The sequence below is a fragment of the Chelon labrosus genome (genome assembly GCF_963514085.1).
Source record: "Chelon labrosus genome assembly, chromosome: 4".
Taxonomy (NCBI): Eukaryota; Metazoa; Chordata; class Actinopteri; order Mugiliformes; family Mugilidae; genus Chelon; species Chelon labrosus.
The window spans coordinates 11,089,686-11,116,944 of NC_140340.1; the positions used below are offsets into that span (position 1 = coordinate 11,089,686).

The window sequence follows — 27,259 nt, forward strand, 5'->3', positions numbered from 1 at the left end:
TCTGGGAGTTGTAGTCACGTGAATTTAATCAATAAATCTCTTCCGAGTATTTATGCCATTGATGAATGGAGCTCCATGAGGTTTCAGAGATCACTGGATCCCCGAATGAATTTGGAAAATACAAGTAATAGAAAGAAAATATGACTGAATGCCACTGTCTTAACTTAACTTAAATAAAAACCTACATATAATGCTGTCATAAGATTACTTTAACGCAGCTAAAATAAATAAAAAAGCTAAAATAAATGAAAAAAAATATATATATAGGCCTACTATTTACTTTTTTAAGAAAGATAATAATTTGTACAAATCTATGAGGTGCAAAAGTATATTAAAACCTTGTTTTCAGAATCTTATGTGACTCCCTTGTGCAGCATTGACGGCAACTAAACGTTTCCAGTAACTGCTCATCTCATCAGTCGTCTGCAGCAGCTTGGAGGAATTTAAGCCCGTTCCTCAGTAAAGAACTGCTTAATTTCTAGAAATACTGGTGGGTTTCCTCACATGAACAGCTTCCTTCAGGTCCTTCTGCAACATTTCTATTGGATTATGATTTGGCATTTGGTTCCTCTTTAACCATTCTTCTGCAGAACAACTTGTCTCTTTGTCTCTCTGCATCACCCAGTTTCTCTTAAGATTCAGCTCACAGACAGATGTCCTGACATTTTCTTTTATATTTGGCTGGTATAATTCAGAATTCATTGTTCCATCGATGATGACAAACCGTCCTGGCCCAGATGAAGCAAAACAGGCCCAAACAAGGACATTACCGCCCCCACGTTTCACAGACGGGATGAGGTTCTGATGCTGGAATGCGGAGTTGTTTCATGTCCGTCTTTCGTTGACTGGAAACCCTTCTGAACAGATGGAGTCTAATTTGGCCTAAAAATGAACATACCTCACAGATATGTAATATTGGCTCATTATTCTCAATAAACAGATACACAGGTATATTTTAGGTTTTATTTGTTTGATTGGGTTCTCTTTGTCCACTTTCAGGACTTCTGAGGGTTGGAAAAACATGAAAGCAGCGCTGTATCTTACAGTTTCCACTCTTACCTTGTTTTTTTTTTAACATTTATTATATAAACATGATTTTACTGGCCCCGTATACAGGCTTAGATACATATACACACCGATATGGTCATGGTTTAAACACACAGATTTTACATCCATATGTATTTGTGTCATCATGTTTGATATCGAGGTCTCTTGCCCTAAAATATTTTAATATTCTCTTAACATTTTATTGTGTTATATTTTGGCCTTTTAAAAGACACAAAGATTACATATAGTAAATCATTTTATAATATAATGGCAGCTTTAAGGCCTTCTTATGTTTAACCAGTCCTTCAGTGCAGTTTTTTCACGAGCACAACGGTACGAGAGATGGATTAGAGTCTTCTGATATGAAAAGAAAGAAATATGTGGATGAAGAGTTGAACGACCGAGAAGCAGAGAAAGGTGGTGTTGTTTTCTTCCATTAGAATATGCTGCACACATCCTGAATACAAAACTCCAAGATATCTGTAAGAAAATGTTCATAAATATTAGAAATATCATCGATTGAATATCTAACAACAATCACGCGGTGTGTTTGGTTGATGTCGTACCGGAGTGCGTGCAGTTGAAGACGGTTTCTACACGAGTGTAAAACTCGTCTCCGAGGATGGAGCGGTAGTCCATGTGGCTCGTGTGGACGAGACACTGGGTCGCGTCCTTAAACAGTAGATCGCTTTCTCCGTATTGCTGAGACTCAAAGAGCTTGAACTCTGCGCTTGGGTTGGCTGCCAGCGCTTCCTGCATGAGTAAAAAAATTAATCAGTTTGAAGACAATGAAGGGTGGCACAGGGGATGGTGCTTAGCACCGATGCCTCACAGTAAGAAGGTTCTGGGTTCGAATCCATGAATGAATGGTTGTCTGTCTCTCTGTGTTAGCCCTGTGATAGACTGGAGACCTGTCCAGGGTGTACCCTCACCCAGTGACAGCCGAGATACGCTCCAGCCACCCTGCGACTCTCAGAACATGAATGAATGAAAGAGAAATAAAAATAATATAAAAAAAATCTACAATACTGATGAATGGATGTCTGGTAAAAAAAAATCACTGCTAGCAATGGGGCTGGATGTCATGTAGAAGAACCAAAAGCTAACTCTTTAACAAGTTAATTCCTTATTTTTGATCATTTAATTTACTGGACCCAAAGAGGAAAACCTCTGTAGGAAAATGTGATTTTATTTCTCAAAGTTGTTCGTCCAAGCAAACGTCTGTAGGTTTAAAGGTTTGCCAGAGGTGCTTTTGAGCTAAGTAGATTATTTTTGACTCACAATGCACAACACTTGTATCTACTGCTGCTTCCTTCCTTTCAGTCTCAGAGGAGCAGTATTATATTTCAGTTTACTGAGTAAGTACCAGAACTGAGACACATAAAGTTCCATTTACTTAAATAATACTGACCTGTGACTTCATGAGGAAGTCGTACACTCGTGCTGTGAGGACCGGCCGCGTCATGATGGTGTTTGGCGGGATGACTCCCAGGTTACAGCTCTCCCACTCCGACAGCGGGGCGCGACGACCGTCGCCGCACAGCAGCTCGAAGTCAGACGACGACCACCCGTCCGCCCAGCCGGTGGAACCCAAACCTGACGCACAACGCGACAAAACCCAGCTGTGACACAGCCGACATACGGTGCATGTTGTCTATCATCAGTTTCTCATCTTGAGTCTCTCACTGAGGATGTTGTCGAGAAGGTTGTGGTGCTCGAGGAAGGCCACGTCGCCGTAGCTTTTACCGCTGGGATCTCCAACCAGGCACCTGAATGGGAACGATGAGTAAAAGATTAAAGGGACAGTTCGGACAAATTAGAGTTTTATAGTTCTGGGTTTATTTGCCACACAGATATCAGTCTCTTAAATTAATGTCTTGACCTGAATACAATAGATGTGGTAAAAATGTACACTTTGTGGAAAGCAGTGTAAATTTCGGTTCTAATTTTATATAAAGCCATGGGTCAAATTATTACTCACACGGCGAATAATGACCCAACTCTGAAGCTTCCATTCTTTCTTTTTAACAGCCTTTAAACCCTAAAACCTTATTGTTCTAGTTCACTCTCATTTTTGCCATCAGTGTTGTTGCCTGTTGATGGAGAAAGAAGCTCAAAAATCCCAGATTACACTACCTTTAACTTTAAGATAATGTGGTGAACACTGCAGAGCATTTAAAGATCCAGATATTGCTCTCACGAGTTGGTGAAGACCTAAACAGAAGAGAATGAACGTTGGACTTAAATTTGACCGAATGCCAATGTGGGCCTGTACAAAGTTTGCAGGTTGTTAAAAGGTTTTCTATATCAACATAGTAGGTGTTTGGTTTAACAGCTGGCCCCGTCATAAATTATAATACTTCAGATTTTGAATATATTGTGTTGGACGATACCCTAAAACCAGGACAAATTTAAAGCAGAGCTATCTTACTTACTATCTTACTTCCACTGCGAGTACCTTAAAGCCCCCATGTTGCCATAGTAACGCTCATTGTGGTTGTCAGCGCAGCGTTTTGTGGCGGCCTCCCCTGTGCCTCCCATGCACACTTTGCACAGATTCCCCTGAGAGCCAGGAAGACAGCCTTTCCAAAACACCTGGTTGTACACTGTTGAGACACAAAGGAGAAGACTGCAGTCCAGGAAACTGAGCTCCCGAGGTCACAACCAGAGGAGACATTCTCATAGCGAGGGGCCTACTGTCATGGATCAAAGATAAACAGCTGGTGTCGGCGAAAAAGTTGAGCTCCGTGTGAGTCTTTTGAATCAGTACCTTGGTTTGGATCACAGGGGGAGCTGCTGTTGTGCTCCAGGCTCAGTCTGTGCCTGTACGGCAGCAGCCAGCCTGCAGGGCTGTAAGTGTGGCTGTGACAGGAGCGGCGGCCTCCAAGATTACCGATGAATACGTTCCTGCTGGAGCGCTTTGCAACCGCTACGCCCACCACTGAGGGCAAGACTGAGAAGAAGAGCAGAGGCGGTCCGTGTGTGAGGACGAAAATCACATCAGCAACAAAGATGATGATGATGATTATTATTATTATTATTATTATTATTATTAATCTTACCATCTGTTTCTAAGTGAGTGGATCCGTTAGCTGGCACACAGTTCCTTCCTGAGATATGTCAGTAGAACACAGTAGAGACTAATCAATATTTAGAACATGACAATATTCTGAATAAATCACCAGCACATGACCTCAAATTAAAAATGATCATTAGCTGGAGCCATAATTAATTCATTATTTGTAAAAAAAAAATTGCACAGCGCCTACAAATGTCTGGCTTTGTATGACCAAAACCCCAAATATGTTTAATTAAAAATGAAATTAGAAAATCTGAGAAGCTGAAAGCAGATCATATCGACATTTTCAGTGATAAATGATCAATTTCTGTCTCCTAATCAGTTCATTAGGCATACAGAAAACGCTCCAACTTGATTATGGAATAAATTATGCACCAGTCTTACCATAATATTCTGTCACTACCGGGACAAGGCCACATTTCCCCGCGATGAATGAGTGAGTTGCATCCAGTGAGACGGCATCCACCTCGTCCCTCTGCGGTAAAGAAAATGTTATAGTTTGTTTAACAGTGTAAATATATAAAATAAATAAAAAAATCTGCAATCTGGCCTTACCTTAATTTTCTCGATGCAGTCACGCATAGACACCGCCCTGACACACACCAGCGGGTCAGACTTTATGCTGAGAGCCCACTGCTCACATTTCTTCTGCTCCGCGTGGCTGATGCAGCACCATCGAACAACGCTGTCCTCCAAGGAGCTTCCTGCACGCACAGAGTTTCAGTGACGCCGTGAAATCACAGCCCGTTTAGTTTTGAACGTAAAAATGAACGAGCGGGGCAGGGTTAAGCACCTTCGTGGCCGAGACCTTTGAGCAGTGCAACATAATCCAGGCCCAGCACCTGACTGACGTCCATGTCATCCGCCAGAACAGCAAGTTTATCCGTCATGTCTTTGAAGAGAAGGTCGTGTTCTTCAAAGGTTGATGAGTGGAAGAGTTGGAAGCGCAGCCTCTCTTTTCCTTGTCGGCCAAACAGTGCCTAAGGATCCATAAAGGATGCTTAAAGAATCTTTCTCTGGTGCAAAAACATACAGCTTGTATCATAAAGCTCAGAGGCGAGGTGGGTGACAATTTGTCTACAAACGTGGAAATGTGACTCAAGAAAACTTGTACCTGCACGGTTCCTAGAAATTTGCGAGCCAGCTTGCGGAAATTGAATCTGGTGACCATGCCCCCTCCTGGGCCACGTCCCAGATTACAGCTTCTGTAGTGGCTGAGAGGAGCTTGTGTGCCGTCACCACATAGTAACCTGAACTCATCGCGCTCGCTCTCTGACAGAGGGAAAATAAAAAGAGCAGATGGAACAATCCTTAAAAAAATGTTGGATTTGCAGCACGTGATGTGTAAGTGTTACAGCTTGCTCAGGTTTGAGGAGAGAAATTATTCAGCGTCTTAAAGGGATCACCAAGGTCTAGGATGACAAAGGTCTTTTTCTTTTTACTGCAACAGAATAAATTACTTTACCTTCAATACTTTCAAGGGCTAAATGGTCCACAAATGCAACGTCTCCGGCCCCCAACCTGAGACACCTGTGGCAGAGCAAAAGATACCAATAATGCCACTTCACATGTATGGAATATATTAAACATACACTGAACCGCCACAACATTATGACCATTATGTCTCCTAATATTGTGTAGGTCTCCCTTGTGCCTCCAAAAACAGTTGTGACTCATCAGAGAATGGACATGGGCCTTTTGAGGGTGTCCTGTGGTGTCTGGTAACAGGATGTTGTTAGTGGGGGGGCCTTTAGGTCCTATGGGTTGAGGGGAGGGGCCTCTGTGGATCATCCCACAGACACTTGATCAATTTGAGATCTAGTGAATTTAGAGGCCAGGTCAACACCTTGTGCTGTTTTTTATGTTTTTTGAGTTTTTGTGTGTGTGTCTGTGTCAGGCTGCATCCTGCTGGGGATGGCTGCTGCCATCAAGGAGTGTCATTGCTATGGTCTAGGCGGGTGGTACATGTCTAAGTAACATCCACATGAATGCCAGGTCCAAAAGTTTCCCAGCAGAACATTGTCACAAGATGGTCAATGTTATTTACTTCTCCTGTCAGCGGTCATAATGTTGTGGCTGATCGGTGTACATTGTAAGTGTCTTGATCCTTTGTTAAGCCTGACTTGAGGGCTCCCTGGCTGTTGTAGAAGGGCTCATTGTGAGATGTCTCGCAGTGGTAATTCTTCTGGCGAATGTACGACTTCTGTCCTCGGCACAAAGCGCACAGAGGAGGTGCCATGGCAGCGGCTCCTGGAATACAGCTGGCACTGAAAAAGGAAGCGACGTCTGCCAGAGAGGAGAAAAACAAGTCAGGGGACTGAAAAATAAAATAAAATGAGAAACTAAGAGGCTGTGCTGGCCTCTTGCAGCCTCGTTACCCTGACTGAGAGGGTGCTCTTTAGACCAACTCAGATAGTTTCGGGAGAGCAGGAACCCGAGGGGGAGACTCCATCCAGCCGTCCATCGGACCCCACTGTGACAACTCCTGTGGCCCTGCAGGGACCGTATGTCCAGGCTGCTGTTTCTCACCACGGCCACAGACAGGATACAACCTCCTGCGGACAAAACACACACGCACAGAGTGAGATACGGCATCAGACCTTTGAAGACACACGTCGAAGTGTCTCAGAAACGTGAAGAAAAACCTACCGTCTCTGTAGATCTCCTTGGCGACGGCAACGAGATCAAACTGCTTCACAGCAGAATAAACTTCGCCTGCATCTAAAGTCACTATGTCGGCACGATTCCCCTGAAATAAATAATCCAGAGAGAGAGAGACGGTGCTGTTCTATCATTCTCAAAAATAAAACAAGTAATGAAACTGCTGTAACTTGATTTGTGTTTCAGGGGCTTTCAGATCTCAAACTTCAAAACTAAAGTCCTGCTATCTGTTTAATAAAAGAATATAAAATCACTTTTCTTCTTTTGACCGCCACATGACAAAGAGTATTCGATTTGATTTCAACATCTGTTAATAATCACATTCTAACATATTCAAGCACAAACAACAGTCATTATCTGTTATTTGCCAAAGTGATCTATTCAACCTGGAGACCATATTTGCTAAATTGATCCCAGAGCTAAAATGAAGACATTTCACTTGAGGTCCGCTCACCTTGATCCTATTGATGCAGTCGATCGTACTGGACGCTCGTATGCAGGAGAGTCTGCCAAAAGCTGCAACAGCAGCCGGAGGCAGCACCGCCACCAGAGCCTTAGCTAGCTCCGCACACTTCCTCTGTTCAGGATCTGAGACTGTGCACCATCGCACCTTCTTAGCTGCCAAGTTCAGAAGAGTAATATGCATTTGGTCCTTTTAGTGGACAATAAAGTTATGCGTATCTGTGCAGGAAGATGCAGGGCTTTTTTTTGTACATTTATTATGCAAACAAAATTTTACAATATTTACATTGTTAAAGCTGGTTTTAATAATGTATGCCCTGAAATGCAAAAGTTTCAAAATGAGAACAACAACCAAATGCCCTTGTGAACAAAAATGAAAGCAAGACATTCAACAATAACAGTGAGGCTGCATATCGACGTAAATTAACAGTGAGAATAAGCATGTTCATTAACTTAACTCACCCCTGACGCTGAAGACAAAGACGAAAAAAAATAAAACGGGATAAAGTCCTCGCATTCTGACCTGTATTGTATCAAAGATTCAATGTCAAATGTCTCCGGTGCGGTGGGCAAAGTGCAAACAGGCGTCTCTCCCCTCGGTTAGTATGAAATCCCTGATTCTTCTGCATGGATTTTCCAAAGCATTAGAGGCACTGGTGCTAACGGGGAAACTGAATATGTGTTGCGCAAGAGCCGCTTCTGTGGAAACAGTCAAGTCACTTTTGGCACACATATGGAAAATATTTCGCACCATCTGCAACAAGGACGACCCCTTTTCCAACATTTTCGTGCGTTTTAAGTGTAGATGTAGAGGTAGGTGAAGGCTGCCGAGTCCGTTTTAAGGCACATGACATAAAACAAGAATAAACAGCTTTACCTGAATGAACCACCAGCTGAGAAAAAATAAGTTTGTTTGTAGTAAAAACAAAACTCCTTTTCATTTCAGCCAGTGTCTGTGTTGTTTTAACAAAATGTGGCAGGTATCAGGCGTCCACACAATCAGCAGCTGAGGTATCCCGTCACGTTGTAAACGCACAGTTATCCGTTTCCAGCTCATCTGCTCTTCCACTGAGAAAATAAACTCCTGAGGTCCGGAGCTCAGACTGTAAACGTTGGATTCTCTGTGCATGAAGCAGCATCGCTGGTTTCCGTTTCTCCAGCTCAGCGGACAGCCTGTCGACACGGTCCTCCAACTGTCAACATCAAAAACATTGAGTTTCCTTAGTTCTTCACAGACAGAGATTTATCGGCTGCAGAGGAATGCCTGCAAAATGTAAGCCATCAGGGAGAGTAACTGTAGAAGTTACTTCGGATAACGAGTCTCCCAGCCCTGACCTCACACAGTATTTATGGTCTGGTGATTGTCTTCTTGGTTTCCATACTGAAAGGAACTTGAACAATTAAATGTTTCTAATCATGAAACTGTAAAATTGGGTAAAGATTTCACTGGATAAGTTAAAGTTGTATCTTTTTTCCACTTTTGTGTAATTTATTCTAACTTTTATTTATCCAAGAAAGTCAAAACTCTTTTACAAGAATGTCCCGGTCGACACAGGGTTGACAGAAGGTTTTATTCAACTATTTACATGAATATAAAGAAATAGAGGAGTTTTTTTTCCCACACTTGCATTTAATTATAGGTGGTTATGCACTTGGCTTTGATTTTCCAAAATAATAATATCGTACATCAAATTTTATAACTAAAATATCTCACTGAGGTTCTAGTGATGGATTATCCAACAAATTAATAATGTTTTCAGCTTAAGTATTTATTGCTTGAACCAAAACTAAATTTACTTGATAAATGTTCTTCGAGCTTGATGCTTACATTTGAAATTCAAATCTAAAGTTTCTGCGTCGTGGCTTGTGCAGTCGTGCCGTTTAAAACATTTGAGTGTTTTCTGTTTTTACATTGACAAACTTATCTTCAGTCATTACCTCCTTCAGCTCTTGGCAAACAGTACTTCTCTCCATGTTTTCATCCTTTCCGCTAGTCTGCAGCCAACTCTGCAAAACCTCTTTCAGCTTTCGCCATGCCCTGTGCACACAAACACACACTAGCATCAGCCTCTACAATGGCAAAGAGAAGAATGGCTCAACTGTTCGTTTTTTGTTTTTTGTTTTTTGTTTTTTTTTACCGGAGCTGCCTCTTGCCATTCTGGAAACTCTCCATGTCCAGCTGAATGCTGAGAAGTTCTTCTGTCAGAGCTAAAGCTGAATGAGCTGCTGCATCTTCTACATGAGGAGGCTCAGTTCGTCCGCTGGAGTCTCTCTGACGTGTCTCTTGTGCAGGTATCAGACCTGGATACGCTGATGACTGATACTGAAAAGTTAAGAGGGGAGCTTCTCCAGGACCTGAACTGCTGGATTTTCCCAACTGGGAAAAGAAAACATCCAAGTAAAGATACTTTATATAATGAATATAATATACTTGTTGATAAGTTAATGAATGAATATTATTACCATATTCTGAGTCCCAGTGGTCATGAAAGCAGAAGGAGGGAGAAGGAGTTCTGGTTCTTGATTGGAGTCTGTGATGGACACGTGAGACTCAGAGGGTGACGAAGCAGATGTGAGAGTGGTCTGATGTGTAGAAGAAAAGCCAGCAGGAGGAGCTTCTGTACCGGTGTTGCCATTTTGGTTTTGGGTGCTAGAATAAAAAATTTAAAAAAAGAAGGAAGCATTTGTCAGTCTGCTGAGTGTTTGAGACTTTTAAACAATGTTATTTGTGTAAAATCAAAGTGTGAAAAAAAAAGTACTTCACCCTAGTAGTGGCAAAACCTTCATTGGAGGCTCAAAGAGCTCTCTGCAGCGACGAGGCTGGCGTCGAGGTGTTCGGGTTAGAAGCCTGCAGATAATAACAAACTCTATAAGACTCCATGTGTTGGACACAGTTGCACAGCCGGTCAGACTGAAGCACTCACAGCTTGCTAAGCACTTCATCTTCAGCTTCCTGCTCCGCTGAGTCAGACGAGGAGTTCAGTGCACTCAGACAGAAGGTCACACTCTTTTTTGGTGGCGCTCTGGCCTCTTGCTCTCTTCGCGGTTTACACAGCGCCCGCTGCTTCCACCGCATGGCGCAACGTTTAACAACTCTCTGGAGGTGCTGTGATCTCTGCAGGACACAGGCAGACTTGATGGAATGATCTGATCGTCGAATCTGATCGTCTAAAGAATCTCGAGAAACACACAATAACCCACCTGCTCCTGGCTGTGCTGCGTGAGGCTCGTTGTGAGATCATTCATATGAGCTGCATATGTGAGGATGCACGTAACCCCCTCCCGCAGCAGCTGATCTCTGTAGACCTGTGCAGCTCTGGCCGCCTGTTCTTCTTTCCTGCGCTGCTCTGTGACCCACAGCCTCCATCCACACAACACCTGCAGCAGGTTCACAAAGCAACATCGCAACAACTCCTCTGAGCACCATTTCTGCAGCGCATTCAGGGTTTGGTTTTGAAGCAAGAGAAGAATGCAGAAGCAGCTGTTACCTTGGCCTGAAGCGTGAGAGACCAGTGCCATAGTGCTCGCTCCGTCTGCTTAGCCTCTCTCCGTCTGTGCTGCAGCTGTTAGCAGGAGGAAAACCAAAGTCATGCCCAGTTTAACTGCACTAACTCAAACCACATACAGCGCTGTGCAAAAATTCTTCAGATTCTTTCATTTTAATCAGTTTGTTCAGGATGTAAAAATCACAAACCTTCATTTTCCACTGTTCAAAGTACTTCTGGTACATTTTCAATTTCAGTAACAAGATTCCCTGTCGTTTCATCACCTGTTAAAATTAACACGAATTTCAGAACGACATTAGTTTAAACAGTATACCTTCATATAACAGTTGATAAGGGTTAATGACTTCAAAACCTTATTTTTCTGGAGCTGGTAGTGATGCTTGTTCCACGCTCTCACAGTTTTAGAGAGGAGTTTAGAGTTGTGGTGCCGCCTGGCTTTTTCCATGCACATCCTCTCCCTGCGCGCCTCCCTGGTTTGTTTCCTCCATCGTCTGAAACACCACAGCAGGCGCACTAAACACAGAAAACGTCAAAATAACCCAGAGAGCTGTTGATTCAACTTTGTTTTCACTTTGGAAGCTGTGGTTTGTAGTACTCTTGGATCGTATTGTCTTGTACTGACATGTGTTTCTATTATTTTGACAATCCCATTTTAGTCAGCGGGCTAGTCAGCTTAATTAAAAAAACAATAACATGTGTTTAATTCAATACAATTTAACAGCAGCACAAACTATATCCTCCTTTTTTTAGTGCAGCACTGTTTTATTATAATGTATTTGTTTTCACTAGTGTACCTAATGGTCTGGCAAGCGATGGCACATTTAAATTTGAGTAAACAAAAACTGAAGCCGAGCTGAAACTGCACTGCATGGACCTCATTCCTCCTTACCTTGATTTATAGACCTCTGAGCCTTGCTGAGTGCTTCCCTCTGCTGGTGGCGCTCTGACACTGCACCTGTTGTTGCATCTCTCCAAGCAAGAAACACCTAAATACGTTTAGTGCAAAGAAAACAATCAGCAAATGCACTGAAAAAAGGAGTAACCATGATGGAAATGAGGGCACCTTCGAGAATACTTTCTAACCTTAAGTTGAAGGAAGAACTGATAGTGATTCTGTGCTTGTTGTTCGGCGGCTCGGACTCCTGCCAGCTGGGCTACGTTCTCTTTCCACTCGTTAAGAGTTTTCCTAAAGAGACGTGACAAAACCTGATGATGATGACCAACAGCTGTGCTTTCTAAATAGAGAAGGTCAAACTCAAATTTCAGATTTTTTAGGACTTGTGTTTATCACCTGAGAAAACACCGCGTCTGCTGCCTGTAAAGTTCCTCTGCATGCTCACGTATCTGAGATGTCTGTAGGTGGTGTTCCTGTGAACACAACAGTGCTAACGACTTGAGCACTGTTTTTAATCGCTTCCGACAAACAAAGCTGTGTCATTATATTATCATATTGCCTGTAACTGATACTTACGTACCTTCCAGCCCACAAGGGAGTGTTTGAGGAGTTTAGCTTCATGGTGACGCTGAATCTGGGTCAGCCTGCTTTTCTTCAGTCTCTGGATCTGAACAAACTGATCACACACACACACACACACACACACACACTGGAGTGACTAACACACATAGACTAAAACAGAAGTTGTGCATCTGATTTGTGTTGTACAACTACTACCATGATTTTGAGATTTTGAGATTTGAGAAAACATGATGATAAATTAAGAAGAGGAGAAACACCATTAACCGAAAGCTGACACTTAAAAGCTTTGGTCCCAATTTGACACTGCTGAAGGAGATGCTGAGCAGAACATAATAACAGTAAGGTACAGATATAAACAGCTCTAGACAGCTTTTAAACTTAAACAAAAGGCACATTATGGAGTTTACAGAATACGGATAAGATGGACAAAGACTGAAAAAGTACCTTTTTCCATTTTTCTACAGCCCATCTCATGCAGCACAGGTCTCCCTGATGATACGCCTGCTGCTCTCTGTTCCTCCTAATGTAGAACAGATAAATCTATTAGCCAGTGACACCATAGTCTCAGAGTCTCAACAGACCGTAGTGGGCTTTACCTGTCTCTTATCTCAGTGCTGTTGTCCTTCCACTGTGTCATTGTCTTATGGAGAAGTTTGTGCATGTACAGACGCTGTGAAGCCTCCTGTTTCTCCCCTTCTTTGACCTGCTCCTGTGTGCGTTGTCTCCATCGCGCCCAGGCTCTCTGCATGTGGCATCGCTCCTCATGAAGAATTGCCTGTGAACAAGAACGGTTATGCATCTGTCGGACATCTACGGACGCAATGAGCGCTATAGTTTCCATCTGCAGCCGGCATACCATCCGCTCCGAAAGCATCTCCTCCTTGTGTTTCTCTGACTGTCCCCACCAGGTGTAAAACACCCAGGAGTACTGACGCTGTCTGACAACACAGTAAACAAACAAATCATGCAACAACACAACACATTGGTAAATTCACGACACCCAAGTCTGGATGGAAAAGCTGGCGACTCACCGATTGTAGACTTCGGCTCTGTGTCTTCTCCGTTCGCGCAGTTTTCTCTGCCGAGTGAACTCGACCCATGACTTGAAACACAGAGGTAACGTGCGCTCTAGGAACCAGATGTCTGCACAACGCTCCAATTCCTGTAGAAAAGCAAGATGTTTCTCAGTTACAGTATATCTCACTTGCCATATTTTCAGCTACGCTTGGTCTAAATGAACTCTGCTATTATGTATTTGAGATTTAAAAGAACTTGTTCTAAAAGTGTATTGATATTTCTTGTGTTGGATCTCGATATACCTGCATGTGTCTCTTCTCAGCAAGTTTCTCTCTCCAGTGGTAAAAAGAGCTCCTCAACAGTGAATTGCTGCAATGAGAAAAACAACAGGACATTAAATATGATGTAGCTCATGTGCTGAAACGCCTGTAATATTTGGTTGGGACTGGTGAATAAAAGCACCTGTACGTAGTCAGTGCCATTTCTGCGAGTGGTTTAAAACTCTGATCTTCAGCTTCCTCCAGATGGTCCTGCCACAGCTTCCAGTACTTACCTGTCATCTATAAAATAAAAACAAAAACGTTAAACCTTCGGAAGAAAGTTTACTGAAAGTAATTGTACGTTCACAGTGCAGTGTGAGGATGAGAGAGCGTTCAACAATTACAGTTTGTCGACAGTGTTGGACAGCCATGTTGTTGTTCAGTCTGTGGGCTTTGTTCGCCATGACGTTGAGAGACAACCCGTGCACTCCAGCACGCTGCAATAAGATCATAAAATGATCAGTATGTTAAATGATCAAGTCTGTTTATACTTGCTTTATTTATTTATTTAGTTATTTTACCAGTAAAAGATGATGGAAATGTTGACTTGCAATCTGGTTTCTCTCAGCCTCTTCTCTGCACAAGGTCACATCTGATGAAGAGCTAAAGAATCAAACAACGATACTGAACACTGAGAGCTCACTATACTGTGTGATTCTGTGGCTGATGTAAAAGACATGTTCAAGTTTTTTTGTACAGATTAGGATACAAGCTCTCCAGCGCACCAGTGCTCTACGCTGGACGCTCTGTGCAGCCAAATGGCCAACGGCTTGCAAACGGTTCTCCTCTGCCTGTTTGCGGTCCACCGCTTTTCTCCATTTACTCCAACACCTCTTCGCCAGACGTAAACAACTGGCATGCTGAGCCACAGCTAAAAGAAAAGCAAAAACAATTGTAAGACACAACTGAATGATCAAGTTTACACATGCAAAAAAAGATATATAAAATGACCTTGTGTTTTTTTCTTGCTCTGGCGACAGGATACATAACTTATCCAGAGATGCAACGTTCTTCTTTTCAGTCCCAGGGTGAAGTGAAGTGCAGCTTTGGATTCTTTCTCTTTCTGGCAGCAAGCAGCTGCATGCATTTCTTTCCAATGAAGCCACGTCTGAGGGAACATAAACACATAAGATCAGCTTTCAATGCATAACATTTTTACACTATAGGTTTTATGAGTCATGTCTTTTACCGTGCTCTGTAAGATTCGTTCCCTCCATTTCAGTGCTTGGTCCTCCAAAGTGTAAAGGTCTCGACGCTGCTGTAGCCTAGTCTGCCACAAGCTCCAAGCTGAGCTGCAGTACACAAAATGTGTTAAAATGCTGTTTAAACGTTATAAGTAAATGCTTGATTTGTGAATACAATAATCTCACCGCATGGTTGAGAGCCTGTTCTGTTTGAGAGCTGATTCAAGCATTCTGTTCTTCATTCTCCTCATCTCTGTGAAAACCTCCCATCGGTCCCAAACCGCACGCATCCGTTGCTTCTCAGCTGATTACACAAACAAGGCGGTTAATGACACACGGGCTGCCCGTAATATCTGATGAAACATGAGGCCTGAATCTTAAAAGACTCTTTTTATGTAGGCTGGGACATACCAAACGACTCAGCTTTCTGCATTTCACTCTTCTTTTCCCTCTGAACAGTGACAAAATTTCGCCAAGCGTGGAAAGTCAAGTTATACAGGTAATACCTAAACACAAAAAAAAAATCATTAGCACACAGAAAGAGCCTTCAATACACAGCTTGACATGACTCTTAATTCTTGCGAAATGTCATGCAATTACTTATAGTGACACTCCGCCCGCATTGTAAGACTCCACTCCCTCCTGGACGTCCACCACTCGTCTCTCCATCCTTCAAAGACTCGCCTCAGGACCAAGCTGTTATAGTGAGACCTGCAATGCACAATACTCCCTTCAATATGAGATTGATTTCATCAGCTACAGTTTGCAAAGTACATGTAACCTATTACTTGGCTTGATGAGGAAGTATTCGACCAAACGTGTTCTGTATCCAAATCCTCAGAAACTTTCTGGCCAAGTGCCTGCAGAGGATTAAAGAGTTAGACAAAGTCATAAATGATTAATGTGAAATGTGAAGTTAGAAAAAGGCGTATCAGCACCTGATTCTCAGCTCCTTGAGTCTTCCACCTTTGTTCCAGCTGTATCCAACTCTGTAAGGAATCTTTCTGGTGTGAACTTTGCGCACTTGTTTTGTTTCCCCACCAGATTTAACACCGTCCGGTCGGTGTCGCATTGGCTCTGGGATTCTGCCTTTACTCTGCATCGTACTAATTCAAGCCACTACAACACAGGATAGTGAAACCGCAGTAGCACTCTTGGATAAAAACAGCAAACACCTCAACTACACTTTACTTTGAAGCCCTTAGGATTTAACAAAAGCGACATCTGTTCTCCGTGTGAAGAAGCCGTTTGAGTGAAAGAAATGCCGCCCGTTTGTTTTTCCTTGTCACGTGAACGGCCTGACATCGGCCTCTGTTGTCAACGGCAACAGCCTGCGCGGACATTATGTCTAATAATAATAATAATTATTAAGTTCAGGTGTTGGCGGATCTAACGTTCAAATATTCACATAGTTTAGTAGTCTTTTCCATCTCGTATTGGGGTAAGAGTTACAAGACTTTACATCCTACAAGAGTTTAAATTTTCACATGTTTACTCCGGTGCAGAGTCAAGAACGCACAGTGGGTCCTCTCAGAACCACGGATACACGCAAATTCACACCAAAGACGCCCGCGAGGGCGGGGTGACTAGTTTCACAAAGAAGGGTCAGGAAACCGCTACGCAGAAAGGCAAATCAAGCAAACCCTAAGAGAAGCCCAAGCTGTCCCAAATATTGCCTGTTGAGTGTGCTAAGTTTTTGTATAAACGGTATCCTGAGAGTTTTCTTTTCTCATAGATGCACAAACATGTTTTTACTCTTAAGTACTAATTTATATATAATGGTTTAAATATTAAAACGCATCTCCGCCAGTGCACAAGAGACTACTAAAATTTTTACAAAGGCGCGTTGGGCACAACGTAATCTTTCCCAGGACCTTCTTAAAGCGGTGATCATAGGAAAATTGCTGCTACGACTTAGAAAACAGAGAAAGAGCTGACAATTATTCGAGATTACACAGTTCCAGTGTGATTTAATTTGTTATTAGGACCTGTGTTCTTATGTTAATTTACCCCACTACAGCTTGCGTTTACTGAAAACACTGCACCAACTCAACCGGCTTACAATTTGGTACTTGCTGGGTGGGCTTTATCCCCATTCCCCGGCTAGTTGGTTAGCTAGCTAGCTTAAAGTGCTAAGTTAGCTAGCTAGCTAACTAACGTGAATTGCCGCTGTTCGGCCGTTAGCAACCAGTATTCCACGCAGCATTCGAACTGAGTAAGTTTGTTGTTTGTGCTTTTTTCTAAATAGTTAGTTAGCCGTTTGTACATTTTTTTTAGTTTAAAACTGCTAACCACTGTTTAGTGTTAACAGTGTGTGGGACGCTACCTAATTTGGCTAACCCTCTGCCAATCTGCTAATTGCTAGCGTTGAACTCGGTAAGGAGGCAATGCATTTAGAAATGCGGAATATTGTTTGAGACGTCAACGTTTATTACTAGTTAGTTTTTTTTCAAAGCCAATTTGTTTTCAGGACAGACGTTACAGGCAGTATCTTAATTAACAAACGTTTAGTAAATTATTGTCACTGGCATGTCACCTCTCACGTCAGAGGTGACTGGCTGTTGTCAATTAACTTGCTAATTGGCTAGCGGAATTGGCTGAAACCATCCCCTCGTAAGTTCACTCGACGCTTGTTTAAGTTTATTATTGTTTTTGTGTTATTTGGTCGTCTTGAGACAAGACCGCTTTCATTTTTCAACGCAAATGTTTTAAAATTTGGTCTGGTCAGCACGAGAATGACACCTGTTCCTTCAACTTCAAAAAATGCTTTCATTGCCTTGCCTCTGTGATAAATGCATCCACATCAGTTGCAGTAATCCGTTAACCTTTAAGTCCCTATGTTAACTTATCAATGTTACCTTTGTTTTCAGCAGGTATCAACTCCTCCCTGGTCTAGAAACTGTTTGTCTGCAGTCAGCCATGGAGAAAGATGCCTGTGTAGAGCAGAAGAATGTTGATGCTGCTGTGGACCAACAACCGGCAGCCACAGCTCCATACAGATACTCTAAGGTGATTAGATATACAAACTGGATTGTCATTTAGAAAATAGACGAAGTGCTTTCCTCACTCAAGTATTATCAATTATTATACAGGAAGAGCTTCTGGAAATAAAAGAACTGCCAGTCTCCAATGAAAGGCCTGAATGTCTCTCTGAGAAATATGACAGGTAAGAATGCCTATATGGATTTGGTCAACAGCTAATCTTAACAATTGAGAAAGCTTTTTTTGGTCTCTATCATCAAATTAGGAACCAGCTTGTTAACTCAATGTTGAGAATAATTGATGTAATTGCATGTACGGTCCTAGATGCTCCCTTTTTATTTTGACAAGAGCTTGAGTACCTCCTTGTCTGACAGTTGATATCAGAGTTCATTATGTAAGGCATTGTCCAAGTGTATCTGCTGCTAGAATCAAGTGAAGAGTATAGGATACATTTTTTTAATTGTAATATACAGGCTTATTGAGTGGAGCTGTTACACTGCTTTCAGACCTAAAATTAAATTCAACTTGATGGAATAATTTTTGATTTAGGAGGCCTTAACCTCCTGAGAACCTGCTCTTAAGTCACATTTACTTCACTTGACTCCTTAAGCACAGTCAAAGTTAGGTTATGATAGACCGATAGGTTGTGAATAAATGAAAGATTTTCACTACTTATTCGATATATAAATTCTGAGCTTTTGTCTGAGTAGTTGTGCATGTTTTTAATTATGGGTTGACATTGTGTTTTTGTAACAGTGATGGTGTCTGGGACCCTGAGAAATGGCATGCCTCGCTCTATCCCACTTCAGAGCGAAGCTCTCCAGTAGAAGGTTTTAAAAAGGACTACACGGATGATAGAGTTCCTATAAAACGAAGAATCCCAGGTAACATGACAGCGGATGGTGGCCAGTACGAGAAATGTCCAGAGTTAGATTTAAACCAAAACAAAGGTCATCCTGTTGCAGACAGGATTTTGTGCTATAGATCCATTTACAACCAAAATGAAAATGCTATCCGTCAGAGCCTTCCATATTTGCATCACTCAACCCCACTGCATATGCAGCAGAAATAAATTCATTACATTTTTAGTAAGAAAATGATGAGGTCTCCAAGGATTGCACATGATTGTTGCCTTGATGCAATGTGTCTGAAATCAAGCCTTTGTTAATTTCATTCAGATCCTCGTGAGCGGTTAAAGGAGGATGATCTGGATGTCATTTTGAGCCCTCAGCGACGTAGCTTTGGAGGTGGATGTCAAGGCAATGCTGCACCTGCACCCCACAACCGTCGCCCAATTAGCCCCCTTGAAAACAAGGAAAATGAGAGTCTCCGTCTAGGAGGGGCACGCAGAATCGGCAGTGGACGCATAATTCCTGCACGCGTCTTTGAAAGAGAAGCCCGTGCAGAGAAAGAACGGGAGCGTGAGAGAGACTTTAAGGATAAAAGATTCAGGGTCTGTGTTAATTGATTTGAATATATCAATAATTCATTTCCCATGCCATTGATATGCTGGGGTTTTTGTGTGTAGGGATTGCGGGTTTTTTTTTTTTTTAACAGTGTAAGAAAGAGTGGTGAAGAATTACCCATATAGTCCTCAGTTTGTCACAAAACGTTAGATTAATTTTTAATTGGATTAACATTGACTGGTGTAATCATTTGCAGAGGGATTTTGGAGACAAACGTGTGTTCAGTGAAAGGAGAAGAAATGACTCGTATGCAGAAGAGGAGCCAGAGTGGTTCTCTGGGGGTCCCACCAGCCAGTCTGAGACGATTGAACTTATTGGATTTGATGACAAGATCCTGGAGGATGATAAACGGAGACCCAAGCGATCAAGGAAACGAACGGAATCTTTGAAGGAAGGCATGTCAGAGCTTTGTTTGAAATTGCTTATCAGAATTTTATCAACAAAGAAAAAGACATAGTATGACTGCTATCAGAGTAATGTCTGGGTTTTTGTCACATGTATTCTGTCCAGTGGTGGAATGTAATGGTGGACAGGCTGAACAAGGTCTGCAGTCTACAGCTGATCAGGAAGTTCCCCACCCGGATGTTCTGCCAGAGCAGTCAACCGGAGACTTTGACTTCAATGAATTCTTCAATCTAGAGAAGACGATGCCGGGACTGGCCTCTGTAAGTACTGGGGTGCACATGTTTTTTTTTTTTTTCTCCAGGGGTTAAAAGTTGTGAACAAATTGGGTGTCACTTACTCCTAAAGTCTTTCCTTTATTTGTACAAGCTCAACAGTTGAGGTTTTCAAGTGTCTTTTTCTGAAATCCTGAAGAGTTTTTTGGTAGATGCACTGTCAGATGTGGCAAAAATTTAAGCTGTGTTAATTGCATGGCTTGTATCCAAGTTTGTTTCTTAACACTAAACAAGCAATTGTGAATCAAAATATTAAGTGCAGATACTTTGTGTCAGCACAAGATTACCTCTGCTGCACTGGCTTGATCTCACTGAACTTTGGTGGTGAATACTTGAGCCGATTGCCTTGATCATTGTTTCTTTCTGGGCTTTTGCGTGGGGTTGAAGAGAGTTTGAAAAGGCATCAACAATCCAAATTTATGCCCATCGAATAGCGGCAAAGATGCTGTTGCTAATTGGAGAGTTGGATGCACCAGACTTAAACAAACTAAAATGATTGTGTACTGGCTGGTTTGTGACAATAATGTCAAACAACGGTGCATTCAGTGACACTGCCCTCTTCTAGCACATTATGTGCTAAATCGATGGAAAGCGCTCTAAACGTAAGTGCCACCTTTGCTCTTGCAACGTTCAGGAAGCAGGTTTCTGAATTTCCCAGTGTCTCACAGTACCGTTTCTGACTTACAGATGATTGAGGAAGTTTTGGGAGAGGGCCCTGCATCAGCCAGCCGCTTCAGTCAGTGGTTCTCCAGTAACCTGAGCCCATCAGGCAGCCGGTCCAGCAGTCTGAGGTCCACTCCTCATGAGGAGCTGGAAAAACTAGCTGGTAAGTGATATGATTCCCCCGGTGGAGCTTTCTGAAAATTTATAGTCATAGACATGGTAGGCATGACGCTGTTTGGCAAGTTTGTGTTTGGGCTGTGGTACGACAATCTCTAGATCAGACGCAAGCTCTTTAAAAGTAGTTTTAGAATAACATCTGTGTTTAAGACTTAAGATGTATTTAATTCAGTAAATATGCTTTGCCCCAATTATACTTGAATTTGTGGATGTATCATTGCAATGTTCTAGCACAGATCATGCAGGTAAAATGACTAAAAATTCAGTACTACATTACCCTCAAATGTTGCATGACTGCAACTCTGCATTGCTGCTTTGTGATGTTCAATATTATTTAAATTCTCATGTTGGATGACATACATCTGAGATTGTTTTGCCTCTGTAAAGGTCTAGAGCCTCGCTGCACATCTCCCAGCCAAGGCCCTGCCTCATACTTCACACCCATTCAATCATCGGATTGCAAGGAGAAGGTGGACATCCTGGAGCTGCTGCACAAAGCCAAAATAGACCTGAAGCCTCTTCTTTCTACCCTCTCGGTCAACAAGGCTCGGCTACGGGAAGGCAGTGAGTCACGTTTTATGGATCAGTCACGTACACATTCTTACTTAAAAATATGTTGAATATCAAACATCTTTGACAGTTTTGCTATGTCTGTTAACAGTTGCTTGTCCAATAGTGTGTCCTACATCCTCCTGCCGAGTTCAGAATGTCATACTGTTGACACTGATTTGTCAATCACATGCAGTCATGATCGGTCCCTTAGATCTTCTGGCAGAGTCCTTCTCATAGTTCTCAAATTTCATCTTGAAAGACTGTGTTCAGAGCAGCATTTGCCATCGCGTTAAATAAATGCATAAAAGCGCAAATTTTAGTGCAGACACCAAATACTCTTGCAAATATATCAGGCTCAAAGAAATATAAGCACACAGCCCTAAGAGATATTTTGTAATGTGGATGACTTTGCATGGTTCACTTGTACAATCCCATGTAAATGTGTATAAACATCTGTGCAGCCTCTGGTTGTCCGACTAATGGGTCAATCAGTTTGAAGGCTTAACTAGCTGGAATTTAATTCAGATTTCAGTCTCGGAATGCTGCTGAGTCAATCCTGTTGTTTCCACAAAACTGGCTATTGCATAAACAAAATTAAATAGTAACTATCTAGTAGCTATTTAAGCATTTGTTTTGACTGCTTCTGCATAAAGTTATTACTTCTGTCCCTAGCTCACTCTGGCGTGGTGCTCTCCCTAGAGGAGGTGGAGGGAGAGATGAAGGGAATGAAGCTTAGCTCAGAATCACATGTGCGTAAGGCGCCACCTCCTCAGAGAGGAAATGGTACGCCCTTCATGGCTGAGCATTTAGAGGAGGCTTTAACTGGTGGCCCGAGTGCCCATCCACGCTCACGTGACTCAGACATGTCGGCCTTTAATAAACTAGTCAGCAGCATGAAGGCAAGTGGAACTCTTCCAACTCACCCAAAAACCAACACAAACAATGTAAGTATTTCTATATATCCATTTTTATATTGCTTCAGGTTTACACTGGGTAATTGACAACATGTGCATGTTGCAGATGATCTGGTAAAATCTCGTACTGTAGGATGCTGCTTTTCCGACACTATTTTTGAAAATTTCAATTAACTAGAAAGAGATGGGCATAAATTTGATTTGGAGGTTATGTATGGTTTTGAAAACTGTGTCCTTTGTGCAAGTCGGTGCAAAAATTCAAAACGGTGAGATGGAAACCTTGGACAATTTAAGGAAAAATACATTAGTGCATTGACAAATAATACTGACTTTCATGAAGGACAGATTAATTGGAATTCTTGTTCATATCCATCTCAGTGGGCTTGATATGTTGCTGTTTGAAGAGGTTTAGCAACGTCTATTTGTTACTGGCCCAAATTTTATATTTGTTGGTGCCTACTTTTAAGGCCACTGTGCTCCTTAACTTCCATTACCACTCTGTCACTCACCCTACATTGCTATAAGCTTACTGAGATGGTATACCAGGATATGTTTTTATGAGGAGACTTTTTATTGTTGAACTGCTTTGCCACATTATGTTTTTCTAACCCATGTACAAAGCAGAAGCCTTCAGACCAATCTGTGGGGACACGTTCTGATCAAGTACCTGCTCAGCAACAGAAAAACATATTTCAGGTGTGTCTGACAATCCTCTCAGCTGAATGCCGTTGAATATTTAGTGACAGTCGGGGCTGGGTTCACATTCTAGTCACATGAGTTGTAGGACAAATGTTTTTTTGGCAGCAGATGGAGCGTACACTGAAGTGCAAGGAAAATGTTTTGTTGGCTTTTTCAAACCACCTGCTCATTATACAGCTTTGTGGCACAGTGATACTGCCAAAAGTGTTGGTTTGTTACGAGAAGTGATATTTCTGTACCAAGTCAATGCCAAGTTTCTTATGTAACCTGAAAATGTGAAGTCTATAGAAATTGTGCACCACACCAAAATGCTGGGCAGAAACGGTATACACACCTGCCGACATTCATACGGTTCAGCCACTGTTTGTGTGAAAATTTTCAATGGTACATTAACAGATAAGCCCGAACAGTGAGGGTACATGTTTAAGAACAATTAAACCTGGAGTGCTGTATGAAAGACTGAAGCTTTACTAGAGCTGTTTAGAAAGGCTCTTAGCTCCCAAGTGGTAAATTGCCACAGTTAATAACAAAGATATTACTCCATCACATCAAACATTTTATAAACAGCTTGGCTCTTAAATCTAAGTGCCAGAGTAATTTCAATAAAGTGAACAGGAATTCTTGAGAGATGTAGTTTATTTTTATTTGTTTAATTTTGTAGGAGCTTTTGGGAGTCCGTAGTGGCTCCCCTACACAACTTGGCAGTCTGCTGGGCAGCTCCGAGGCCCCAGCAAATTCTGCCCCTCTACATAGCCTTCTACCCAAGGGCCCTTCACCCCCTCTCTTTCCACAGAGAGCATCCCCACCCGACTACTTCAATAGTCGGTTGCAACCTTCTGCAGGTAAGTTGAATGAAGAAGTACCAATGCAAATGTACACATTAGGCTTCACCCCCAGATTTTGTGGCCATGCAATCCTAAATTAGACCAGAAAATTATTTGAACTTTTTGTTTCTGTAGCTTTGAAACTTTTTTTTTTTCTTCCCCCCTTCCCTACCTGAAGGATTTCCTGTTGGCCATCAGCCCATGCTGCCAGAACAGTTTGCTGATGTACACAGATCTATGAGCCCTGGATGTGCTGCACAACAACAGGTAATTTCTATTTAATGCATTTACTGTACTTGGCACATGAGAACAGATAACCATGCTTTATAGATGCATTACTATTACATTTGAAGTACTTTATTTTATAATTTTCATACTTTATTATAGTTAGTATTACCTTTTCAGTGGAAAAGATTGGTCCAAATACTAAACCATGTTTTCAAATATTACACTATTATTTGTCTAATTTTATGTAAAACCATTTAAAGACTCTGTAGATAAACTCTGTATGTTTTTGTCCAGATGAGAGCACTCTCTTTGCCCGTGAATCAGGCAGACCTGGAGGCTCTGGCATTCCAGCAGGACCTTGCTCTACATGCTCACCACTCATTCCAGTCAGGCTACAAGCAACCACAGGACAAGTCTTTTCGAAATAGGTTTGTTTTTAATTATATCTGAATATTGTCCCGTATTGATGTATTTATGATGTAGAGTATACTAATTGTTTTACCAGTTAATGTTGGCAACGGGAGGAATGATTGATGAAAGTGTAGCCTACAGTGTGTGTTGCATGTCATTTCTAACATATTTGCATACGTAAGTGTAGTGAATTTATCCTCCCCCAAACAAGATGACAAGATGATTGTGTTGGCAATATCATATGGGTGATGAGCGTATGTGATCCACAGGCCACAGCGTGTCACTCGCTCCCCTGGCCCTCAGTCTGCTGGAAGAAACTCTCCAGGCAACGCTGTCACCAGCATGGTAATAACAAACTATATTCTCCCACATTGTTTTTTTTTTTTTTCTTCAAGTTTCCCCTCTAGCGACAAACTAACATAACTGTTTTTATTTTCACAGTTGTCACCGTCCTTCACACCTACATCTGTGATCCGAAAAATGTATGCAACAAAGGAAAAAAGCAGGGATGAACCCATGGGTCGTTCAGAGACAAAGGAGGAGTCGGCAACACACTCTCAAGATGGTAGTAATAATTTACCCGACAGCTAATTGATTTTACTTGGTTTAAGTGAAGCAGCACTTTGACATTTGAGATGTGGGTTATGTGATTACAGACAGAAACTCCCCAAATCTATACCTGGAAGCAATGGATGGGAGTATTGTCCAGTCAGGGGGAATAAAGACCGGCTCGCAGACCTTGCCAGGCAAGGAACAAGAGCGTGTCAGGCCTGGCTCTGCTGGACACCATGCACCTGCTATGGTGCCTTCAGGACCATCCTCATCTTTCCCTCGTCCTGTCTACCCGGTACCGCTGCTATCTCATGTACCTATGGTACGCCCTCCTCCCCAGCTTCACCCTAATATGGTTCAACGAATGCTGGCGCAGGGTATCCAGCCCCAGCAGCTTGGACCTGCTCTTGTGCAAGCAGGTAGGTATCCCTTTTTTGATATGACTTTTTTCATCTATTGTTTGGATTTCAAATATTCAGATTCCGGGTCACTTGACTGATTCTGGTCCCTCAAATTCAGATTCTTTGTGGTGGGTCAAAGCTAGTCAGGTGTTAATTTCTCTTTGTTTTTTTTGTTTTTTTTTTTTAAGTTCCAGCCTTATATGTTTGCATATCTAAATCGTAATATTTGTCGTCTTGCATTCGTCCATTATAGCTTAAATAATTAGGTGTTTGCAGTGCACTGTTTATAAAGCTGTTTTCAAGACCTTACCCAGAGGACCTGGTCGGACCAGACATCAAACAAACTATAACTCGCTCGAGCTGCTGTTTAGGAATTGATATAGGGAATTACACAAATAGATTCCTACCTTATTTTAATTGAGAAGCCTTTTATTTAGGACATGATGTTAAACCTTTTGATTTTGCCAGTTTCTGATGCAAGTCTTTAACTGTACTCACAAGGTATATTTCCACCACATGTTGACCTTGCACAACTTCAAGGCTTGCCTCCTGCCCTGCTTGGACAACCACTGTATCCTCTAAGTGCACCAGGGCATCCACTTCTACCTCCCAGAACCAACACTCAGATGCAGTTGGCAGTAATGCAGCAGCAACTTCAACACAGACCAAGTGAGTTAAAGTAATATCTGGTAGTTGCCACTCAATGTAACCAACAGATTTTGCATATACAACTTTTGTAATTTTCAGGCAAAATGTACATATTATAAAATTATTGTATGTTCTTGAAAATAAAACTAGTCCGATCTTCATAATGTGCTATTGAATAATCCAAAAATATATTAAACTATTGGTTATTTTTTCAGCTCTTGGATTAAATCACTTTGTGTTATCTTGCAGTACATCAGAACGTCCCAGGCACTCAGGCACAGAGCCACGGCCCCCACCGGACAAATGGCTCCCAGCGACACGGGAGCAGCCCTCCTCTAGGCCTCGCCAAGTGGTTTGGGACAGATGTGCTTGAGCAGCCCCTCCCCTCTATGCCAGCCAAGGTGATAAGTGTGGATGAACTGGAGTTCCGGCCATAATAAAAACACTGTGCTGGAAAGCATTATTTTTTTTTTTGTTCTTTTGCCCATCTCCACCACCTACTTACTGTGATAATGTGAACTTTAATTTGAAAGACGGTGCACAGAATAGAACATTCAAACCATGTCACGCTTTGTCTTCAACTTTGAAGCCACTGAATTTGAAGAGGCGAGTGATGGAGATTTGGTTTGCCAGCTGAGTTATTTTTTTTTATTATTATTTTTTTTTTTGTATTAGCACAGTAAATAATGTATAGCCCCAGTTGTACAGACCATGGGAAAGAATCTTATTCTGTGTATATAGCTATGGTGTATTTTCTTTTGTTTTGGGATGGGTAGGGTGAAATGATCCTCCGGTTCAGCTGAAAACTGTGAGAGACAAAGTCACCAAGAGCTGGTAGCATTTCCTTGTTGTGTCTACCTTAATCCCCCCACCCTCCTTCCGAAGTACAGAGAGAAAGGGCCACTGCTGATGAGAAATTTTGGGTTGATGAGCGACTTCGGGGCATATGCCACCTTTACCTTGTCTTGTTGCTAGTGGCCCTTGTCTGCTGAGGTTGAGCATTTCAAGACACCTCTGGGGAATGCAGCAAGCTGGTTGTGCCTTTGTTTTGTTTTGTTTTCCTTTAAACTGTATCCTCTCCAATCCTACTTGTCACTAGGGTGGCAGCACTGCTCACACTGTCTTTGAGGGTGGTTGGGATTCAGTTTTTGTGTGCTATTAAGTTATATAAAAGCACAAATACAATAAATAAAATCTTGAGTATAAGTTTTGTTGAATTTATTTCCTATTTATTGCTAGCTAAAAATGATGCCCACTCTCACCGCTGTATTAGGCACAGAATGACAGTACAAGTTTGCATTATGTCTCTGCG

The 27,259-nt window shown here is 42.1% G+C and overlaps 3 protein-coding genes across 10 annotated transcripts; 1 reads left to right on the top strand and 2 right to left on the bottom strand.

Annotated features, from left to right (window-relative positions):
* Window positions 1-631: 631 nt before the first annotated feature.
* Window positions 632-7,787, bottom strand: sxph (saxiphilin). Of its 2 annotated transcripts, XM_084543401.1 has the most exons (17): window positions 7,712-7,787; window positions 7,242-7,405; window positions 6,776-6,875; window positions 6,505-6,681; window positions 6,250-6,412; window positions 5,592-5,656; window positions 5,241-5,398; window positions 4,920-5,106; window positions 4,682-4,830; window positions 4,511-4,601; window positions 4,110-4,157; window positions 3,818-4,000; window positions 3,506-3,653; window positions 2,734-2,816; window positions 2,459-2,643; window positions 1,614-1,800; window positions 632-1,527 (listed from the first exon to the last, which is right to left on the bottom strand). In XM_084543401.1, exons 1-17 carry the CDS (start codon window positions 7,764-7,766, stop codon window positions 1,484-1,486), a joined length of 2,187 nt encoding a protein of 728 aa, XP_084399527.1. In that variant the 5' UTR covers window positions 7,767-7,787; the 3' UTR covers window positions 632-1,483. The 2 variants fall into 2 exon arrangements, with proteins under 2 accessions (XP_084399527.1, XP_084399528.1); XM_084543402.1 differs by lacking the exons at window positions 632-1,527; window positions 1,614-1,800; window positions 2,459-2,643 and adding an exon at window positions 3,184-3,261 and having other exon boundaries at window positions 2,746-2,816.
* Window positions 7,413-16,533, bottom strand: sfi1 (SFI1 centrin binding protein). Of its 3 annotated transcripts, XM_084543395.1 has the most exons (30): window positions 15,692-16,533; window positions 15,542-15,613; window positions 15,354-15,464; window positions 15,165-15,259; window positions 14,940-15,057; window positions 14,759-14,861; window positions 14,521-14,677; window positions 14,279-14,440; window positions 14,091-14,161; window positions 13,914-14,006; window positions 13,712-13,809; window positions 13,552-13,618; window positions 13,264-13,394; window positions 13,089-13,170; window positions 12,829-13,007; window positions 12,677-12,752; window positions 12,231-12,326; window positions 12,047-12,123; window positions 11,839-11,941; window positions 11,645-11,741; window positions 11,108-11,268; window positions 10,944-11,018; window positions 10,738-10,812; window positions 10,451-10,627; window positions 10,174-10,364; window positions 10,014-10,097; window positions 9,713-9,899; window positions 9,388-9,626; window positions 9,188-9,287; window positions 7,413-8,442 (listed from the first exon to the last, which is right to left on the bottom strand). In XM_084543395.1, the coding sequence occupies exons 1-30, from the start codon at window positions 15,853-15,855 to the stop codon at window positions 8,269-8,271; spliced, it is 3,615 nt and encodes a 1,204-aa protein (XP_084399521.1). In that variant the 5' UTR covers window positions 15,856-16,533; the 3' UTR covers window positions 7,413-8,268. The 3 variants fall into 3 exon arrangements, with proteins under 3 accessions (XP_084399521.1, XP_084399519.1, XP_084399520.1); XM_084543393.1 differs by having other exon boundaries at window positions 12,829-13,170; XM_084543394.1 differs by lacking the exon at window positions 10,944-11,018 and having other exon boundaries at window positions 11,069-11,268; window positions 12,829-13,170.
* Window positions 16,534-16,695: 162 nt separating this feature from the next.
* On the top strand, window positions 16,696-27,153 carry eif4enif1 (eukaryotic translation initiation factor 4E nuclear import factor 1). Of its 5 annotated transcripts, none has more exons than XM_084543399.1 (19): window positions 16,696-16,968; window positions 17,624-17,762; window positions 17,846-17,919; window positions 18,492-18,619; window positions 18,914-19,188; window positions 19,398-19,596; window positions 19,712-19,866; window positions 20,566-20,704; window positions 21,106-21,282; window positions 21,943-22,214; window positions 22,806-22,880; window positions 23,545-23,725; window positions 23,886-23,974; window positions 24,230-24,363; window positions 24,616-24,691; window positions 24,788-24,911; window positions 25,003-25,317; window positions 25,840-25,968; window positions 26,197-27,153. In XM_084543399.1, the coding sequence occupies exons 2-19, from the start codon at window positions 17,673-17,675 to the stop codon at window positions 26,382-26,384; spliced, it is 2,820 nt and encodes a 939-aa protein (XP_084399525.1). In that variant the 5' UTR covers window positions 16,696-16,968; window positions 17,624-17,672; the 3' UTR covers window positions 26,385-27,153. The 5 variants fall into 5 exon arrangements, with proteins under 5 accessions (XP_084399525.1, XP_084399526.1, XP_084399523.1 ...); XM_084543400.1 differs by having other exon boundaries at window positions 16,698-16,968; window positions 22,809-22,880; XM_084543397.1 differs by having other exon boundaries at window positions 16,701-16,968; window positions 17,627-17,762; window positions 25,801-25,968.
* The last annotated feature ends 106 nt before the right edge of the window (window positions 27,154-27,259 follow it).

Coding starts and splice junctions, on each gene's coding strand:
- sxph (XM_084543401.1), bottom strand. CDS start 7,766: ATGCGAGGACTTTATCCCGTTTTATTTTTTTTCGTCTTTGTCTTCAGC. Junction 5,107..5,240: donor AATTTCTAGGAACCGTGCAG/GTACAAGTTTTC, acceptor ATGGATCCTTAG/GCACTGTTTGGCCGACAAGG. Junction 4,001..4,109: donor CACTCACTTAGAAACAGATG/GTAAGATTAATA, acceptor TCTTCTTCTCAG/TCTTGCCCTCAGTGGTGGGC.
- eif4enif1 (XM_084543397.1), top strand. CDS start 17,673: ATGGAGAAAGATGCCTGTGTAGAGCAGAAGAATGTTGATGCTGCTGTG. Junction 18,620..18,913: donor TATAAAACGAAGAATCCCAG/GTAACATGACAG, acceptor AATTTCATTCAG/ATCCTCGTGAGCGGTTAAAG. Junction 23,975..24,229: donor GATGTGCTGCACAACAACAG/GTAATTTCTATT, acceptor GTTTTTGTCCAG/ATGAGAGCACTCTCTTTGCC.
- sfi1 (XM_084543393.1), bottom strand. CDS start 15,855: ATGCAGAGTAAAGGCAGAATCCCAGAGCCAATGCGACACCGACCGGAC. Junction 15,465..15,541: donor ATACTTCCTCATCAAGCCAA/GTAATAGGTTAC, acceptor TGTGCATTGCAG/GTCTCACTATAACAGCTTGG. Junction 11,269..11,644: donor TCAGAGGTCTATAAATCAAG/GTAAGGAGGAAT, acceptor TTCTGTGTTTAG/TGCGCCTGCTGTGGTGTTTC.